General features: G+C 36.5%; 1 protein-coding gene across 1 annotated transcript in view; it reads right to left on the bottom strand.

The window, feature by feature from the left end:
• The window catches only part of LOC145268838 (uncharacterized), a 54078-nt gene that overhangs the window by 20604 nt on the left and 12411 nt on the right, over window positions 1-21063 (bottom strand). Inside the window, exon 2 of the mRNA XM_080124505.1 lies at window positions 2984-6356. Coding sequence (XP_079980631.1) covers window positions 2984-6306 — 3323 coding nt within the window. The 5' untranslated portion in view covers window positions 6307-6356. The remainder of the gene's footprint in view (window positions 1-2983; window positions 6357-21063) is intronic.

Below are 21063 nucleotides of genomic sequence, written 5' to 3'. Positions count from 1 at the left end.
TGTGCAATGGTTAGGGTACTTGAAAAAAATCATTTGTAAAAATAATATTCTTCTGAAGGTTAGCGGTTCAATTCTCAGTTTGGCCGACTGAACAAGAGCATGCTACCCACCTGAAGTAAATAAAGGGCTCCGTTCGAACTTCCGTCCAAATTTCCGAGCATGCTCTCGTTTCATCAGCCATGGCTGAATAGAGGTGCTAAATAATTTGCAATTGTATTTTTCGGCCGCCCTCACTGAGAATTGAACCTTCAACCTTATTAATCCCTAACTTTGTATTGAACATGTACACTAAACTTTTTAGCTTGTTTAAAACGGGCAAAAGTTAAAGCCTGTTGACTTAGGAGTATTTATAATAAAATTCTAACTCTGCATGGAATAGTTGGTCGGTTGTTTTACCACATATCAACACTTTTTAGGTTAGGGTCAGGTTATTTAATGCCAAATCCAGTTATTTTTAAGAAAAAATTTTTTTAATAGAATATATTTGTTGTTTTCAAGTCGGTTTCTATTTAACTCATAGTTGGGACCCTAACAGGTACTACCACTCCGGGTCAGAGTGGACCTGGGAGCAATAGCAATTAAAGGGTGGCTTCACACTCCCCAAAGCCCGCAGGCTGGGGCTTCACCACTGGATATAGTTTAAGGTCATATCCAGGACCTCTGCATAGAATAGATACCATAATACTTAATTCACTACACCTTACAGAAAAAGTCCATACAATATTTCTGTTGACTTAGAATTGCAATGTTGTACACCCTTTTTTTTTTTAAAGTGTCATTACATTTTAATTGACCCAACTAACTACAGCATCCTTCTCAAAGGATTTAATACAATTTTTTTTAACAGAGAAAGGTAGTTTGCTTGAAGCATTGCTGGTAAATAGATATGGAAGAGTATAAGAAGGCTATAGGAATGCAGACAACCGGCTGTTGTATTGACGTGACGGATGAACTAAAATGGACAAACGAAAGACGGTCATATTCGTTTTGTGATTTTATTTAACTTTGTATATCCATTCATTTTTAAAAATAATCACAATATAAATCAGTAAATATCAACTGTTTGATGTAACTGGGATGGTGGAGGTCTTAATATTTCGAGATAAAATCTCTTTTTCAAAAGAAAAAGGACCAAAGAATGTCCCTAAAAGAGGAAAAACATTGAAATATCGTAAGGCAGAAATGGATGTGAAAACGGGACAACTGTAAAGCAGAAAAGGGTTATATATATATTTACGATAAACACTTTCATTTTTTATTTACTTATTTTTTTATTTTTTTTTTTTTTTACATGGAGTTCACCACTTATCAAGGCCCAATGGCCACTCGGGGATAAGGGTTATTGTGTGTGCAGTAATCAATGGGATAGTGTAGCAATAGTATTGGAGAACTGATAAGGTGTCATTACTTGGGGGGGGGGGCGGTTCATCAGGAATTTGTTTGTGTTGGACTTGAAGACATCCAGGTTGAAGTCTGGAGGGAAACAGGCAAGCGGAACAGAGTTCCACAGGCGTGCAGTTCTAGGAAAGAAGCTTTGTTCATGGAATCTACGTTTTGATTTAGGCACAGATAAGGAGCGGGGAAAATTATTGACGGTGGTTTCAGCTAGTCGGGTGTTTTTTGAAAAAAATTGGCGAGGGGAGACCAGAGAATGGAGCTCAGACGAGCACTTGCCATGGAAATAACGATAGAACAACGACAGGCTCGCTTCGTCTCTTTTGTGGGAAAGAGGTTGCAGGGTAGAGAAAAGGGCATCCCCCACTAAGCCACAAAGTCTATTTTGTCAAGGCAGGACAGGCTATTTTTAGCAGCTCCCACCCAGATGTGGCAGCAGTACTCCATCTTTGGATGTACTTGGCTCTTATATAGATAGAGAATTGCATCAGCAGTGAGATATCTTCTGGAGCGGTAGAAGGATCCCACCATTTTCCCAGCGACCTGGCCACAGACTTGATGTATGTGTTCCATTTAAGATCAGAAGTAAAGATCAAACCCAGAAGCTTATCAAAACATGGGGCCTCCCCTAGACGAGAGCCATCCATTTCAATTGATGCCAGATGGGGATCAGAGCGTTTATGATGTAGAGATAGGAGCTTGGTCTTAGATGCATTAAAAGGTAACCAGTCACCTCTTTCCCTACTGTACCACGCGCTCAAGATCAGAGGAGAGAGAATCATTTACAGCCATTAGATGGTCGTGTCATCAGCATAGATGTCAACGAAAGATTTTAGTATGTGTTTTGGGAGATCATTGATGTAGATCAGGAAGAGAGTTGGGCCCAGGATGGACCCCTGAGGGACTCCAGCATTAATACTGTGGGCCTCTGATTTCTGCCCATCAACCACTACTCTTATGAGCCTATCTGAGAGAAATGATTTAATGATCGAGAAAACATTTCCAGTTATACCGTAGCTGGAAATCTTGTGTAGTAGGCCTTTATGCCAAACGTTATCAAAGGCCTTTGATATGTCAAGAGCAATTGCCCTAGAAATGAAGCCTTTGTCGAGAGATTCGCTAATCCTATGAGATATAACCGTTAGCACATCTGCTGTAGATCTAGCAGAACGGAAACCATATTGCGTGTCGCTAAGAATATTATTTCTGCTGAGGTGGTTGACTACTTCTCTATTTATTGTGGATTCCATTCATTTGTTTAATTTATTTTTTTAATTATTTGTCGATTTTTTATTATTATTACAACTATTATTGCTCTCAAGGAGCTTCACACAAGTTATCAAACATCTTAATATTTCGAGATAAAATCTCTTTTTCAAAAGAAAATGGACCAAAGAAATGGGTTTATATTTATATTACTATCAATATTTTTTTTATCTTACTGTTTACATACTAACTTGAGTCCACAGTATTTCCTATGAACTGCATTGACAGAGCCTTTAAACGCAACTTCTTTCACACTACAGATAATGCTTCATGCAAACCACAACATCCTCAAAAGATTAAATACAATATTTTTATATCTTACCGCAGATCAATATCTCGAGTTGCCATCATGGAGTCAGTTGAGACCAGTAGGTTGTTATTGAAGGAGCTGTTCGGCGTGGCCAGCGTCAAACTGCAATGGTGTCGTCTGTGATGATTGGCTAACTGATCGTCTCCCTCGCTGATTTCGTTGCTATCATGCGAACCAGTGTCTTCAGAATCAACCGATATGTCGTCGCGATAGTCAAGATACAGGTTAGAGAAAGCGTTCTGTACGCGAGTTCGCACCGTTTCAAAATTGGAATGACCGAGTGGGAGCGTGGCGTCTTCTAAAGTGCTTCGGCTGGATAAGTTTGAATTGCTGCTAGAAGCACTCAGGTCATTCGTAGCGCAGTTGGCCAGCACTGGGTGCGAGGTCAGGGAACCGCCGGCAGCCCCGATCACCATGCTAGGGGAGAGTTCCTCAATCGGACTCTGGCAGGCTGAATCTACATCATCGGCATATGGTATTTCGTAAAGAGAGAAATCAAACGCTGCTGTACCATTGGAGCTGCCCGCGCTGTTAACATTTGGTTCGCACTCCATAAGATCAAAATCTAGAAAATCTACTTCTGGGGACACAAGGGAAGGTGCGGAGGAGTTTGTTGGCCCAACTTGGGCACCAGCAGCAGCAGAGACACTTGCAAGGGGTAAAGGAGATGGCGTCTTTTTCAGGCAAGAATTGCCACTACTTCGTGAGTTGCTGCTCGTATCAGCCGTCGGGCGCGAACCGCTATCACTGGAAGTCGTTTTGTCAACTTTATGTTTGGCATGGGAATGCCGATCACCGGAACACAAAAATGAGCAGGTCGGAAAAGAAGCGGACGACGGGGAAGATGACGAGGAAGAAGGAGATGAGATGGGCGACTTCGCGGAAAGGGACGATGACGACAACAATGAAGAGAGTTTGGATACCTCAGAACATTTTATCACAGAGCTAGCTTGTTCCAGCTTCCCGCTATTACCCTCAACAAGTTTGGCGGAGCAGGCAGCCGGAAGAGGAGAGCGAGAGGAAGAGGATGAAGTTGCTTTAGAGCATTTTTTTAGAGAAGGGTTAGCACCAGTTACAGAGGGAGAGGAATAAGAAGCTGCCGACTGAGTGGTCCGCATCGCGGAAGAGGTTTCGTTATTTTTCTTAAAATCACAATTCTTAAAGAAAGTACTACATAAAGAGACGACCCCTCCATGGCTAGGCGTCCGCTCGGAAATAGGAGTTGCAATATTATTCATGGGGGTGACAGTGGCCTGTTGGTTAGGGCTGCTTGCATCATGCATGTCACTGCTGGCCAAAGAAGACCCAGACTCTGTTGAATCTGTCGAACTGGACATAAGACGCCCTGAATTGGGAGCAGGAGGGAAATCTGCATCAATAAAATCACCGATATCCTCTTCGCGAACGTAGTGGCCGGCTGCTATGGCGCCACCTGGGTAACTTGGAGATTCGGAACCAAAATTATTTGTCTGAAGATTGTATGGGAAAGCCTGGCAGGCCGAAGTGGATAAACAATTGTTGCTTTTTCTTAGGGGAAGGGCTGGGGTTGAGCCACCACTACCCTCGTTGACCAACGACGCCAACTGGTTTTTGTAATTATGGTTATCGTTGCTGTTATGCATAGATGTCACATTCTCGGAATCACAGTAGGAGTAGCTCGGACACAAGAGTCCGGCTTCTAGCTCCAGGGACTCAGTGGAGCCCCGACAGCCGTCATAACTGTTGCACGCTCGGCAACAATCCTGAAAAGAAGAGATGAACCGGTTTTTTTGGAACTTGCATTGCAAATTATGCAGCGCTTTGCACTTTTTGCTAACGAGATTACCGTTAGTCGCATTAGGCCCCGATGATCCACGACCCATATTCCCATTATTTATACCGTTAACAGCTGCGTTACAATTGGCGCAGATCGTAGGAGGGTTGCCAATCGGCAGCTGAGAAGACGAGGATATCGGCACAGAACTGTTTGCTTGAGAGTTAGTCGCGATCTGCTCGCATTTACATGCATGGTGACGCTGCTGTGGCAGTGACTGGGGGCTGTTCAGGTTCGACTGTAACAGGAGGACCGTTTTCGTGGTGCTAGCGGAAGCTCCTGAAAGAGTTGCCGCAGCTTCATGACCGTTCTTATAATTGACCAACTCCGCAACTGACGCATGCTTCTTCTTATGGTGGAGGTGGTTGTTATTGTTATGGTGGTGGTGGTGGTGGAGGTGGCTGCTCGCCTGCTGCGTCATTTTGTTAACATCTATCGATTTAAAATCAGGCGCTATCACAAGTCCGTTAGGGCTACGGACCATGCAACACTTGGGTGTGCAAACTGTGCTACCATTCAGCGGCCAGTAGCCATGAACCAGTTGACCTTGCTTGAACGGTAAACAGTTGTTGTTATAAGGCATCGCTGTTGATCTTGGGTCTGACGATTGGGACTGGGGATCTGTTGCCGCTACAGATTTCAGCGAGTGGCACGGAGTCACATTCTCATTCTCTGACGTTGAGGCCTGGTACCTTGGTTGACGCTTAGCGGCATTCTGGTTGCTATCACCCAGCACCGAGTGATGACCCTCGATCGGTATGTTTACTTGATGGGGTTGACTGTAGTGATGACGGTGGCGCCACTGGTCACAATGCTGCGGATGCTGATGGCTAATGTTGTTGGAAACCAGATCATCCCTGGATTTTTCTTTCGGCCGAGCCACTAGTAAATTGTTTTTCTCCCCTTTACCCGTCGTGCGGCAATTTCGACAGCTGCCGTTCTTTGTTAACGCAGCGCCGATGAAATTGACCTGAGAGTTTGTCGGCTGCAGACTGCATGCATGCATGATCTTTGGGGATGACGATTTGCTATCCCCGGCACAACCGACACTGTCGATCTCGGCATCGTCGAATCTACTACCACTCGCAAGGGGAGAGAACTCTGTTGATGATGTTCTGTTTGTAGAACTATTAGATCCACTGTTGCAGCAACTGCCATCGGCACTTTGGACGCCTAAAGAACTTGCTTGAGGAACCAGGAAATTCTCCGGTACAGAAAGAGAATTCTCTCTTACTAACCAACAACCATTGCCCCCTATTTTCTCCTTAGCGATCAACATAGCAGTGTTGTTGTTTTGCCGTGACTCGCAGCATTGGTCGGCATCTGGATTGACAAGGCAGTCGTCTGAAAGTTGTTTTTCTTGTTTATTCCAAAGACGAGAGCAGAAGCGCTCCTGGCCACCAGTGTCGTCATTACTGCTCGGAGCCTCTGTTTCACCCAGACAACTATCGCCACTGCTGCTACTGCTGCCTATTCTTATGCCCGCGTCGGTTGGGGAGCCACACGGCACACCGTTGTCCATCCTTGTAAAAGCTGGTCGTGTACATCACATCAAACCATCAAGTGGCTAATCTGGAGAGAAAAAAAGAAAAAAGGAGTTATTTTAGTTTCAAAACAGATTATCTTTTTCACAAAATCAAAATCAAATTTTAAAAATGAACTAATATACGAGCGTCCTTCCAAAAGTAAAGCCTCGTATTTTTTTTTTTTTTTTAAATTAAAAATAAATGTAGATATGACGTCCGTTCGTAAATATTATGATCTAGGGAGCATATAAAAAGTTCTAAAAAAAAAAGAAAAAAAAAAAAAGAGTAACTCTTTCGAGACCCTCCCCTATCCGCTCCCAAAAAAAGCCTTTCTTGAACATACAAAAACGCGCACGCCACTTTTGCCGTTTATATATATATATATATATATATATGATCATCGTAAAGTAGGAATTTGGATGGAATTTCAAACAAAACTCTTTATTTACTTTACAGGGGTAGCGTACTCTTGTTCTGTTAGCCATGACTAAATAGTTTGTTTGGAGGTGTGTGTGGTTTTGGGTAAATCAAAACTCCGGAGAGGGGGGGGGTTAAAAAAAAAAATGTTTTGGTAGGTAAGTATGAGGATCGACCCCGAACCGTTGAGGCAAAGTTGTAAATTAAAGTGTGAAAAAAAAAAAAAAGAGTGCGATGGTTTTAACCATTGGGCCACCGCGAGATGCTAACGGAAAGACGTTTGAATATATTTAATTACTTGGATTTGGCAGGTGCACGTTTTAATGACTTAATGAGGTCAACTTTTGATTGCAGGGTAGCATTTCATTTAGTGCGGGAATGTCCCCCCCCCAAGACGTTGGAGGTAGGGGGAAACATTATAGGAAAAGGCCTAACCTACATGCGGCAAGCGAAAACTATGGAATATTTATCTTCCCGAAGTCGAGCAAATTAAATAGACAGGCGAGCTCCGTTGTTAAATCTGAGATATTACGATTTACATGTGATATAAAAAGTTTTAAAAAGCTGTTAGGCGACCGACTGCTTCTCTGAAAAAAGCCTTTCTTAGACATACACATAAAGCGAACATACATTTTCGCTTTTATATATATAGATTGCCTACACTGAGGATTGAACCTTCAACCTTCAGGAGAAGGTCACTTTTACAATTGATTTTTACCCAGTCCTCTAACCCTTGCGCCACGGAACCCAGGACCTGTGGTGCAGTGGTTGTGAGCGACCAAATAAAAAATACATTTGCGAATTACTTAGAACCTCTATCCAGTCATGGCTGACGGAACAAGAGCACGCTACCCTCGTGAAGTAAATAAAGGGTTCTGTTTGAAATTCCGTTCAAATTCCAAAGTTCGAAAAGATACACCTGGAGAAGGTCAGAGGTTACATTGACTGAAACGTTGTGAAAAATCATGCTCAAGATAAGAACAGGGGTCTGATGAATAATAATACAAATAAACAATCCTCATCTCAAAAATTCAGAAACATCAAATAAAGATTCTCTCTCTCTCTATATATATATATAGTGGAAATGGTGGGGGGGGGGTAAAATAATAAAAAAAATGTTTTGGTAGGTGAGTATGAGGATCGAACCCGTACCCCCGAGTTGGAAATTAATGTGTGAAAAAGAAAACAAAAAAAACGTGGGACGTTAACCATTGGGCCACCGCGACATACAGCGTAGACGTGTTTGAATTTATTTATTTAACTATAAAAACAGGCGTGCGCAATAAAAGTTAACTCCGCTGCTTCCATTTTACCTAATTACGAAGGTCAAATAGAAGTCACGCAGCGTTTGAGTTTGTTTACCCAAATTTGACTGTTTTTTCCCCCCAACAGATGTTGGGGAGGGTGAAAGCAGCTCCCAATTGTCCAGATTCAATAGCAACTGTCTGATATACAAGATTGATCAAAGCTGATTGCTTCTGGACGTTTCCCAGCGCGATGCCGAGAACACTCGCTTAGCTTTGAATTAGTTTCGCTTCTTATACGAAAAAGCCGAATCAACACGTGAGAAGCCAAAATAGCAATAATTTTGTAAAAATCGATGTAAATAAATCTAGACGCAACGCACTTTCCCAAATCGTAGATATTATTATCTAGGTGGTATATAAACAGTTCTAAGCAATAGTAACCCCCCCCCCCCCGGGAGCGTGTGTAAAAGAAGCCTTTGCGAGACATACACGAAATGGTCACATGGACACATTTTGCCTTTTATATATATATATATATATAGATTACCGTATCTTTCTGTTAAGTTACATTATTGTTTCAGCTACTTGACTGTTTTTTTGGCCATCCTCAGACTTTTACAGAAATGTTTGCTATTTTGGGATGAGAGAGTGAAAGAGTGAATGAGGTCGGGGGTGGGGGGGGGTGCGAGGAGGGCGGAAGAAATAGAGGAAGGGAACAAGGGGGTAAGGTGGGGGGCGCTTGGTATGTCAATGTTTTAGTTTTGGGGTTTAAGGAACTTGTGGGGGAGGGGCTGGGAAGTTTATTTCTGGTGTGGCTGAGGGCAAGGGATACATGGAGGGGAAGGGGAATATGTGGGGGTGGGAGGAGGGGGGTTACTTTAAAATTCGAGCCTTAATGTTAAAGTTTTTGGCGTCTCGTTGGTGAGATGATTTCTTGGTAAGTATGTCTTGACCTGTTGGCGGGGGGGGGGGGGGGGCTATGATTCGGTTTATTTAGTTTTAGTTTTTATTTTGTTATTAATTGTTTGGAGGGGGTTAGTTAGCGGTCGCGGGTACACACATGTGCACATACACACATATATACTTCAAAGAAACGGTCACATGTACACATACATCACCGCCCTGGCATGTAAATATATGCACACATGTGCGCCTGCATGCATATATATATAATCTGCTTATTATACAAACATTAAAGAGTGCTCAATGCAGGACAGAGCTGGTATATAGTTGTTCAAGTTGTACAAACATTATTGGTTACACATGTGCATACATGTTTCAGTGAAGTTCCAATTCAGGGACAACACTTCATCAGACCAAAAAGAATTGATATTCAATATATAGACAGAATATCAATCCTTTTTTTTGATCTGATGAATTGGGATTCCACTGAAACATGTATGCACATATGTAGCCAATAATGTTTGTATAATGAACAAACTATATACCAGCTCTGTCCTACATTGAGCACTCTTTAATAATCACACGAGTTTCATTGGATTTACATCTTAGAAACCAATTGATACAACTGGTATATATATATATATATATATATATATATATATATATATATATATAAGAGAAAGAAAATTAAAACTGTAAGATGAAATTTACAATCAAAATTTATTGTTCGACTTGAATACTCAAAAAACAAAAAAAAAACAAAAAAAAAACTAATTTACAAATTCCTTATTCCGCAGAATTTCAAAGAATGCTATTCTTGCTATCCTTCTCATTAGAAGACATAAAGAACTCAGCAAATTATATTTGTAGCAATGCTAGAATTTGCTGGTTATGGTATTAAGTGAAACCGCAATTTATTGTAGTCATAAATTGCCAAATAAAACAAGTGAAAAAATGTTGGATATGCAAAAAATTCAGCTTTTTTTATTCGGTTGGAATTAAATTATCTATATATAAATACTGGTATTTATATTAGATTGAAGTTTACCATTGCGTATATCTGGTAAACATTACATTCTTGGGATTTAATTTATATATATATATATATATATATATATATATATATATCTATATATATAAATTTGTATCCCTATCTGTTTGTTTGTTTGTTCACAATTTGATTAAAAAATAAAAAAGGCCAATCACTTTATTTCATTCATTCCTATATATAGTAGGATTCTTGCAAAATATATGCATATCACATTAAGGAAAATCGATTTTATTAAATAGCGGTATATTAGTTATCTATACATCTATAAAAGCGAACGTGTCTGTGTACATTTTCCTAAGCAATAATTCTGTCAATTTTAAGTCTACAGACTCGAAATTTGATATACAAGGTACTGAGATTTGGGAAAATCTTTGATCAGTTTTCGGACAGAAATTTGGCTGTTAAGGGGTCAAAGTTCAACAATTTAACCTTTGAGAACTCTATCAAACTCCTCTGCCAATTTTGGGTCTAAACACTTGAACTTTTAGATATAAGTTTCTTGGACATGGATCTAACTTAATAATATGATTTGAGCCCAAAACAATAAATGTTAAGGAGTCATAGTAGGGGTAAAAATGAAAAAAATTGATTGCTTTTTTTTCATTTTTTGCTCAACATACACCTCTAAACACCCAGGCAACACAGGGCTGAAATGCTAGTTGTTTATAGTGAGAGAATTGTTTGAAGTGTTCTATTTAAGTTTGTTATTTAAATTTGATTTATATTGATAACATATTTAATTTTATTTATTTTTACTGACATCGATTCTTTATAAACTGATTTGAGTTATTTCCCCTGGGCACCAACTTTGTTTTATTTATTTTTTTTTTTGGTTTCGTTTTCTTTTTCGGCAGATAATCAAACTAAAAATAATTCACACAAGTTTCAAGCATTATTTTTGGAATTAGTTTAAATAAAATAATTTCCGTGATTTTGCAATTAACGCTGTGGTTCAGTGAATTTTTATTTTAAAAAACAAACAATTCAACTACGATTTTTTTATTTAAAACAAAAACAAAAAACTTTCAATTACATTTTTTTACCCGTTTTTTTTCTTCACATTTTTTTGACATCGTAACGGCTAATTTTTTTTCTTTTAATAACAATAAGTCAAAACTCGTCATTTTTATAACATAAAAACGTGTATTTCGGTTAACACAAATTCTACTTTGGTATTTTTGAAACTGAATTATTTAATCTGTTTTCGTTGCAATAGACCGTAATAACAAATCATTCTAGACTGAGGCAGCACTAAAGAAATTCACTTAAACTGGTATGTAGTCATAAAAAGGTGCTCAATATCCGGAGAATAGCTTCTCTTTATATATCCCTCCTGCCGAAATATCTGGTGGAGAGTTTGTCACATACTTCTTTCTTTTTTTTTGTGGGGGGGGGGTACATTTTTGTGTTTTTATTAGTTCTTTTATTTTTTAAATTTTTGTTGGGGTAACGATGGAGTTGACATATGATAATGAAAAACTACTCAATATCCTTAGTATAGCAGGTGTGGCCAAACCAAACATTATGTCGACCCTGGCAACTCTGGGTAGCCATGCTAGTACATATATATAGCAGATGTCACAAGATAGAAAAGAATCATTGGGTTAGAAGAGAAAATAAATCTAAGGAAAAAAAAAAAAAGAAAAAAGACAAAAGGAAAACAACAAAGGCAAAAAAGGAAAAAAAAAAAGAAGCTTTTGTGTGTGTATGTGAGAGGGGTAGGCTGTCGCCATACATTTACATTATTCCGGGCGTGGCCTTATATTTGCGTCTATAAATAATTAATGTCTGGTTAAAGAATATTTCAGACGGATTAAAACCAATTCTTCTTATTGCTGGCAAATCTATTTTCCTTCTGCTGCAAGAGATGAAGAAATCAGAGAAGAAACAAGTGAGACGGGTGTGTCCGAATAGGAGATTCACTACAAGTACTGGGCTTGGGGTTGAGGTCAGGATAGATGGTGGTGCTTCGGAAAAGAGGCCAACTTACTAGAGTCGTTCCAAAAGTAAAGCTTCTTATTTTTATGTTTTTATCAAAAGGTTCAAGCGCTATGAAGACTAGAATCCTACCATTAAAACGAGCAACCTTTTGTGCTCCAAAATTTATTAGGTTGGTGCAAAATTGTCACTTTTTGACGTGTATATATATATTTGATAAAAACATTTTTGCACCAGTTTGGGGTGCATCGGATTTTATCTGTTTGTCAACTGTTTCACGACTGCGCATGCGCGAATCGTTTACATGACAAATTACTTATGTTAAGAATAAGGGCTCCTTCAGTCTTTAACAGACTATGGATACCCACAAAGGGGTGCCTGCATGTGAAATTTTTGTGGTAGGAGGTGCACAGTCTCCAACCACACCTCTCCTGAATCGACATTGTTAAATACCAGTGCTAAGTGAAGTGTATGTACAAGACGACTGGAAACAAATGCCGAGATAAGCGGAGAGCACATACAGCACCTAGAATTCCCAAATGGTCACCCATCTGGTACTAACCAGGCTCAACGTTGCTTAACTTTGTTGATCTGGCAAGAACTGGTGTGTCAACGCAATTATGCCATGTTATCTTAAGAATGAGTAGGTTTGAAAACCCTTTTTAAAGATCATGGCAAGCTGGCCTAATGGTTATCATACTTGACTTACTGTCTTTAGGTTTTGGTTTCGATCTCAGCTCAAGTATTTTTATTACGAAAAACACCCGTCTAGCTGAAGCCACTGTCAAAAATTTTCCCCACTCTCTATCTGTGCCTAAATCAAAATGTAGATTCCATGAACACAGCTTCTTTCTTAGAACAGCACGCCAGTGGAACTCTGTTCCGTCTGCCTGTTTCCCACCTTACTACAACTTGGATGTCTTCAAATCCAACATAAACAAATTCCTGATGAACTGCCCCCTTCTCAACACTAACGTACAACGTACTGTACATGCAATAACTCTTATCCCTGAGTGGCTTCCGGGCCTTGATAAGTGGTGACCTCCTTGTAAAAAAAAAAAAAAAAAAAACTAATATTTTTTTTACATAGTCTTCACCATTGTCAATGCACTTTTGCCAGAAAATCAATAATGCTTCTTTACTTCTGACGCATGTCCATGAAGGGGCTACTTTCTTAGAGTCTCACACTGTCAATATCTGCAACAGAGAGATGAAACTTTCAGGTCATGAATGCATAAGTTCAATCATTATAACAATACAATTTGAAATCTCCTCTGATCCATTCGGGCAGAATGAAAAAATAGGAGGCGTTACTTTTAGAATACCCCTTGTAGATATTCTATTAAAAGCACTTCCTCCTTCTGCGATAAAAGTGATTATTTTATAGAGCTCAATTAGGTCTACCGTCACAATTTTCTTTAGAATGACGATTTCTATAGGTTTTCGACTATGCTGATTACGAAAATCTCATTCAAATTTTGCGGAGACAAGTACTTAGAGATATAAAGACCTGTATTATGTATTGCAATTCACTGGCTGTCAGGTTTGTACATGCACGATAAACAATTCTGCTTTTCTCCTACTGACAAGGTCCCCCCCCCCACAAGGGGTCACCACTTATCAAGGTACAGAGGTCACTCAAGGATAAGGGTTAAAATGTGCACAGTAGTCAATGGAACAATATCATAGGAATCGCTAGTAGTGTAAATTTGGTAAATTGGATTAAGGGGAACGGCTCATCAAGAACTTGTTTTCGTTGGACTAGAAGATAACCATATTGTCATCAGCTGGAAAGCAAGTAAACGGACCATTTTTCAATCAAATCGATTGCTTGCTTGCTCTAGTTGAGGACCCTCATTTGCCGTGATTCAGTCCACAATACATTGTAGTCGATATTGCACTGTAGAGAATCTACTATTGATTATATAATTTTTTTTTATATATATAACGGATTAAATTTAAGTTTAAAATGAAAAAGTCAAGTATCATTGTGAAATTGTGCTTTAAACAGAAACATTCATTTCGAACACGCCCCTGTCATATCAAAGAACCTACTGTTGATTTTATATGTCGGGGCTTTCAGCTGATGTGGTAATAAATCTTCTCAAATGCATTTGTGATGTTAGGTTGTGTAAAAGTGTTAACTTTGGTCAAAATCAGACTGTTCTGCCTTTGATCGTATTTTTTTTTTCAGTTATTGGTTTCTGATACTTACCAGAGGCATTCTAATACAAAACTTAAGACAACTGACGGACTCATCTGTGTGAAATTTAAAGAAAAAAAAGGAAAAGAAAAAAAAGGAAAAGAAAAAAAAGGAAAAGAAAAAAAAGGAAAAGAAAAAAAAGGAAAAGAAAAAAAAGGAAAAGAAAAAAAAGGAAAAGAAAAAAAAGGAAAAGAAAAAAAAGGAAAAGAAAAGGAAAAGAAAAGGAAAAGAAAAAAAAGGAAAAGAAAAGAAAAGGAAAAGAAAAGAAAAGGAAAGAAAGAAAAGGAAAAGAAAGAAAAGGAAAAAAAAGAAAAAAAAGGAAAAAAAAAGGAAAAAAAAAAAAGGAAAAGAAAAGGAAAAGAAAAGAAAAGAAAAGAAAAGGAAAGGAAAAAAAAAGGAAAAGAAAAAAAGGAAAAGAAAAAAAGGAAAAGAAAAAAAGGAAAAGAAAAAAAAGGAAAAGAAAAAAAGGAAAAGAAAAAAAAGGAAAAGAAAAAAAAGGAAAAGAAAAAAAAGGAAAAGAAAAAAAAGGAAAAGAAAAAAAAGGAAAAGAAAAAAAAGGAAAAGAAAAAAAAGGAAAAGAAAAAAAAAGAAAAGAAAAAAGGAAAAGAAAAAAGGAAAAGAAAAAAGGAAAAGAAAAAAAGGAAAAGAAAAAAAGGAAAAGAAAAAAAGGAAAAGAAAAAAAGGAAAAGAAAAAAAGGAAAAGAAAAAAAGGAAAAGAAAAAAAGGAAAAGAAAAAAAGGAAAAGAAAAAAAGGAAAAGAAAAAAAGGAAAAAAAAAAATCTGCCCAGCCGTTTCAGAGTCCATAGGGAACAAACATACACACACGCACAAGATAAAGTACCTTTTATATACAAGTAAAGATAGAGATGCCCGTGACAATGATCAGGATTCAATTACAATAGCTGAGCTGAGGGTTACATAGAGATTAGCGATCACCCTGTGCAACAAAATGAGGATGTATAATTTGCTGCACAACGGATAAAAGTGCTAAGTGATAATCAATTCTAAGTGATAGTCTTACACACACACAAAGTGCCTTTTATATATAAGCCTAAATCTAAATGCAGATTCCATGAACACAGCTTCTTTCCTAGAACTGCCCATCTGTGGAACACTGTTCCACTTGTCTGCTTCCTGGTTGAATACAACAACGTAAACAAGTTCTTGTTGAGCCGTCCCCATAAATAATCAAATTCTACCCAATTTACACAATTAACCATTACTACACTACCACCTTACATTAACCCTTATCCTCGAGTGGCCTTCGGGCCTTGATAAGTGATGACTCAAGTAAAAAAAATAAAGTAAAGATTAATATAGAAATGTAGGCAGCTTAATAGAAATATAAAAATGGTACGTTGTGGTTATTTTAAGCGAGATAGTCCACAGAGTAAATGTGGTATTTTGGCGATTGCAGAAACAAACATGGTGAACAAAAGATAATTCAAAAGAAGTGTTTGGTGAAAGTTAAGTCTAGTTAAGAGCAGGATAGACACACGGTGGCCAAAACCCTTCCCAATACACGATTCTTTTTGATGGCCTAGCACCTAATTTGTAAATGAAATAGATTTTTATTTGCGCATAAACATCCCCAATGTAGTATCTGTTCTGTCCAGTGTCAGTTTTTTTTTTTTTTTTTTTTTCATGATTCCGTCTCATCTGGAGAAACACTTAAAACCCGTTGATACCCCCCCCCCCAAAAAAAAAACACCTCATGCCTAACTTGATCCTTGTGGGGAGGCAATTAAATTTCATAAACAGAGATGTGGGCAAAATTTTTTAAAAAATGTATCGAAATAAGTGAGATATTCAAATGGTGCCTATAGTACGATTGAACTGCTTTAGTTTAGCTTTGCCAGAGTTATCGTTCCTGATTATTTTATTGCTTGTGTCGTCAGGTGATTGAAAAAAGAAAATTACAATTAAAATTTCAGCTCTTTCGCACAATAGGGGCGCTGCCCAACATTTCTACGATTATTTTCCTTTCGTTTAGAAGCATAAATAAATAAATTGCGATACTTATCTTTGAAAGTTTAGCGGACCTGAACGAGCTCCCTCCTCCGCATGCCGTAAAATTAATTCCTTTTCACGTTTTCTTATTTAATTTTTTTTTTCGGGTTATGGTCGATAACAGACTTAACTTTTATAATAGCAGGGGGAAAAAAATTAAGTTTATTGAAAGGCTTTTTTTTTTTTACCGTGGGGGATCACTTTTCAATTATAACGCTCTGTTAAATTGATACCTCACTTTGCGGTCGTTGTTGTTCCTTATAAAGTTTTCTTTTATAAATTATTTCAGCTTGAATTATTACAATTTCTTTCCGTTGGAATTTGTTGAAAACGATCGTATAAGGCACAGGAGAATTCAAAAGGGAGGTAATTTTCCGTTTTGATTTAAACAAGATGGCTGCAATTTTTCACTTGCTAACACGATGAAAGTTTTTTTTTTTTTTTTTTTTTTTAAAATAATTCAGTAATATTCAGGTAATTTCGACTGCATAATTTGGAAGCTACCATTGTAATTTATTAGAATTGACAAAAAAAAAATCAGTAGAAACTATTCTTTTTTTTATCTGAAAACTATTTATCGATTACAAAATGTCGTCGTAATAGTGTAATAGCGCTATATATATATATATATATATATATATATATATATATATATATATATATATATATATATATATATATATATATATATATATATATATAAGAAAAGCGGATTACTTTTTATAGAATAGAATAATCACTCGTCTTCCAACCGGTTCGAAAAAACCCTAACCCGATTGAAGACAGGAAGAGTGAATTTATAAAGTTACCGAAAGCGATTTTGACGCCTTCAACATGTCATTTCGAAAATATTTTTTCTGGATAGAATTATGGCGATATTTTGGTGCCTTGATTTGGTTATTGGAGTAAAAGAAAACCAGTATATATCTCCGGAGTCACTATTCTAAAAAAGAACCAAAATTGACACTTATGTAGAATACGGACCGTGCTGAAATAACGTTATTATTTAGAAATCTATTCTTAACGTGGGATGGGAAAGGCGTATTGTTACAATTCTGGACTTTCACCTAACAATTCAATCAACAAAAATACTGTAAAAATTGAATTCGAAAATCTTATTAAAAATTTTTTAATAAATAAAAAAGTCCAGTTCATATTCTGCATAAGGACTCTAAAATGACTTTTCCAATCGACAGTTTAAATGCCTCCAAATCAATTTCAGTATTTCGGGAAATCACAGTTTAGAACAGGTGTTAGCCATTTTTTTTCTATATCTTAAAATTAGATTAAAATAATCGACGATTGATGGGGTGTAGTATCTGTTTTGTTCTAAAGAGAGAGGACGAAAATTTTAATCTTTGTTTCCAAAAGATTACATATCCCCTATTTTCGGGGGTGGGTGGGTTTAGTAATAACCCTAACTTAATTTTGTCTTCACAGCGGAGGAAAGGGTGACGCTTCGAAAGAATTTAAAAAAAAAAAAAAAAAAATGCGAAGGCAATTTTGAAACCTGTAAATTGTTGAATAGAAAGACATCTTTTGAAATACGAATTTTCTACGGCGTCTCTATCACACCAAAGAACCGTATTTTTTTTTTTTTATTATAAACATTATTTATGAAAAACAAACAAAAAAACATTGTTAAACGCGTAGATCAAATAGTAATTTTTTTCGTGTGTGTGTATATATATATATATGGTAAGTTATTAAAATATATATAGCAATTAAGCTACACAAAATATTCCGCGTTTCATTCTCGTGAGGATTCGTCAGGCTTATCCTGACGAATTCTCACAAGAATAAAACGCGGAATATCCTATGTAGCTTAATTGCCATATATATTTTCATAACTTACTACCTAGTTCTACCTATGTATTGAGCACTGTTGAAGTAAATACTGAAAATTAGGCACCGCCAAAAATGGCCGCAAAATCAAGTTGTTGTTGTTTTTTAAAACTAAATTACATTTATTAAAATCCATTATTTCTGAGTAACTTTTTTTTTTCCAGAAAGATAAAACCCTGAATTTTATCATATAGAAAACAGAATAATGTAAAACTTTTTCTTCTATTTTTAATTCAATTTTAAATGTTAAATTTTCCCAAAAAGTTAACAATTGTTATTTTTTGTCTTGCACAAAAAACGTACTTAAATATTTAAAAAAAAGGGTTTTTGAAATAATTTATTTATTCATTTATTGTCTAACTAAGATTTAGGATGATTTTCTAAGAGAATATGCAAAAATATTATAATATAAGTACCTGAATTTCAAATAATTCCACTTATTCATATATGTAACCAGATATTTCGCGTCGCCGAAGAGTTCAGATCGACTCTGTTTACGTTTTCTTTCGATGAGACGAAAACTATGGAAGACTAAACAGGCCAAAAAAAATTATTTTTCAGTGACGAAAATTTCAATGTATTATTAAGCTGAGGCTGGCCAGTACCAGATGGGTGACCATTTGTATGAGTTTGGTTTTTAATGTGTATGTGTGTGGGGGCCAGGCTCCCCAAAATGGGGGGAGGGGGCAATTTAAAGCAGAATAAAAAAAAATTATTTCAGCGCGTTTGGTCCACCGTAGTCTAAAGGCGGCAAACGTTTTCAAACGAGATCGAAAAAAATGATGCTATTTTTAACACAAAGGGCACAATATTTATCGAATTTTTTTTTTTTGTATCGATTATTCAAAGCATGCTCTGTTTAATAATGGTCATGCATTATTCGGCTCGCTAAAAAAAAATTGTTAATTTATTTATCAAAAATTTTAAAATGGCTTTTTTCGTATAAATATAAAAAAAAATTTTTTTTTGTTTTGCTTAACTTAAATTAATTATTTTACTTAACATATTCACCGAATTTCACATTTCAAAACTCAAAAGCGGGATAATTAAACACAATCGAAGTTCTGATATTCAGACGTCAAAATAAGGTATGCAAACAATTTGTTTTTTTTTTTTTTTTTTAATCTATAATTCTGTCCCTTACAACAACACAATATGTTTTGTTCAGTTTCAGATGATTATTTTAAGCATATTTGTTCCCACTTCAAAACAAGGGGGGGTTTTGTAAGCAAAAAAAAAAATATATATAAATATCGTTTATGAAAAATAAGTACACTGTTATAAAGTTCATTCTTCTCCTAATAATCGCTGAAAATTTCGTATTGATTGGATAATTATCTGATTTTTGGTAGATTTTTAAAAAGACGGTCCGTCAAAAAGTACTGACCTGCCCCCCCAGTTTTGGCGGTGCCTACTGAAAATTTACGCATAAATTTATATCTTCGTATATTAATTATGATTAAATTAAGTAATCATATATATATATATATATATATATATATATATATATATATATATATATATATATAAGAGGGTAGTCACCAACAATGTGTATTTTTTAACATTATTTTATTATTCCGTGTCTTGGTCTTTCATTGAGAATTATGTTTGGATCATTGTAATAATGTTTTTAAGTCATTGAAATCGTTTACGCGCGTTTCAGACGGTCTGTGATCCGTCCTCGTCAGAAATTATTTTCAAATGTGTAAAAATGGCGATTTTCGTAGTTAGTTTGAAGTTTGTTTATTATACATTGGTATGTTGAATTTTTATTGCTTTATTTGGTTTGTCCAGGGAGCCGTTGACCTCGCTGTAGTCAGTCGCTATCTCTTTCTGCTCAAGTCACCCAGCGTTGCCTGGTCACAAAATATGCATAAATACTACATTTTAATTCATACAGAAACTGAGACGTGCATGTGAGCCTTGTTTTTTTCTAAACAGTTCACTTCTAAGTAAAAAAAAAAAAAAAAAAAAAAGTACTCGAGCTGAGATCGAAACAAAAGCCTAAAGACAGCGAGTCAAGTACAATAACCATTAGGCCAGCTTGCCACAATCTTTAAATAGTGTTTTCAAACGTACTTATTCATAACATAAGGAAGTTGTCAAATGAAAAATTCATGCATGCGCATTCATGAAACAGTTGACAAACATAATTTGATGACCCCCCACCCCACCCCATACCAATTTTTCAATTTTGACCGCCTAGCAGCTCTTTTTCCGGATGAAAACTGATTAAAAAGTACTCCACATGCCTAAATACCCTATATACGAAATTTCAAGTCTGTAGATCAAAAATTCGTTAAGTATATAGGTTGAGAAGTGTCTTCACACACACACACATTCTCACTTTTATTTTCATATATAGTAAAATGATTGCAGAAATTTCCCTCTGGACCAAAGTACCGTAGGTTTGCAACCACATATGCCACATAAAAATATCTTATGTAACTTTAGAACGACACTATAGACACATTTAGTCATTATAATAAATCCCTACATTTCATTCTAAAAGCAACACTATCACAATTGGACCATATTTAGAGGAAGTAGTTCCTATTTTTCCCCCTAAATATTAAGTCCTCCTACCGCTTCTAGTCAAGACTGGGAGGAAATATACACATTCTACACCCTTGCACCCTTCGTAACTGGATCATAAACTCATAGACATAACATAATCTTCCCATTTCCCGGATTCAAAAATCATAAATTCACCCTTCTCAAATTCCGCCCATTCTCATTGGCTGATTATTCCGGAATCTACATCCTCATACATAAACGAACACTCCAGAACTTTTCAAATGTAGCAGCACTCTCTACAAGAGGCAATCGTTTAAAAGCAAACAAACAAAAAAAAAAACAAATAGAAACATAATAACCGCTCATGAACAGAAAATTAAATTCTGATAACCTTACACATACCTATGCACACAGTAACATGACACGCCACTATACCCCCCCCCAAAAAAAAATATGTACTGGTACCATCGTTTATTCTTCGATTTTGGAGCAGCTTAGCAAACCTTATATGATGCTATTTTTTTTTTGCTTTCTTTTACCTTGTTTTATAAATGGGGCATTTTTTTTATTATCTTTTTTTAACATTTACTTTTAATGTGGCCGATTCAAATTATTTAATTCT

The sequence above is a fragment of the Euprymna scolopes genome, chromosome 44 (genome assembly GCF_053919585.1).
Source record: "Euprymna scolopes isolate OS-2025 chromosome 44, ASM5391958v1, whole genome shotgun sequence".
Lineage (NCBI taxonomy): Eukaryota > Metazoa > Mollusca > Cephalopoda > Sepiida > Sepiolidae > Euprymna > Euprymna scolopes.
The sequence above is the reverse complement of the archived record's forward strand: the minus strand, read 5'-3'. Positions and strand labels throughout refer to the sequence as shown.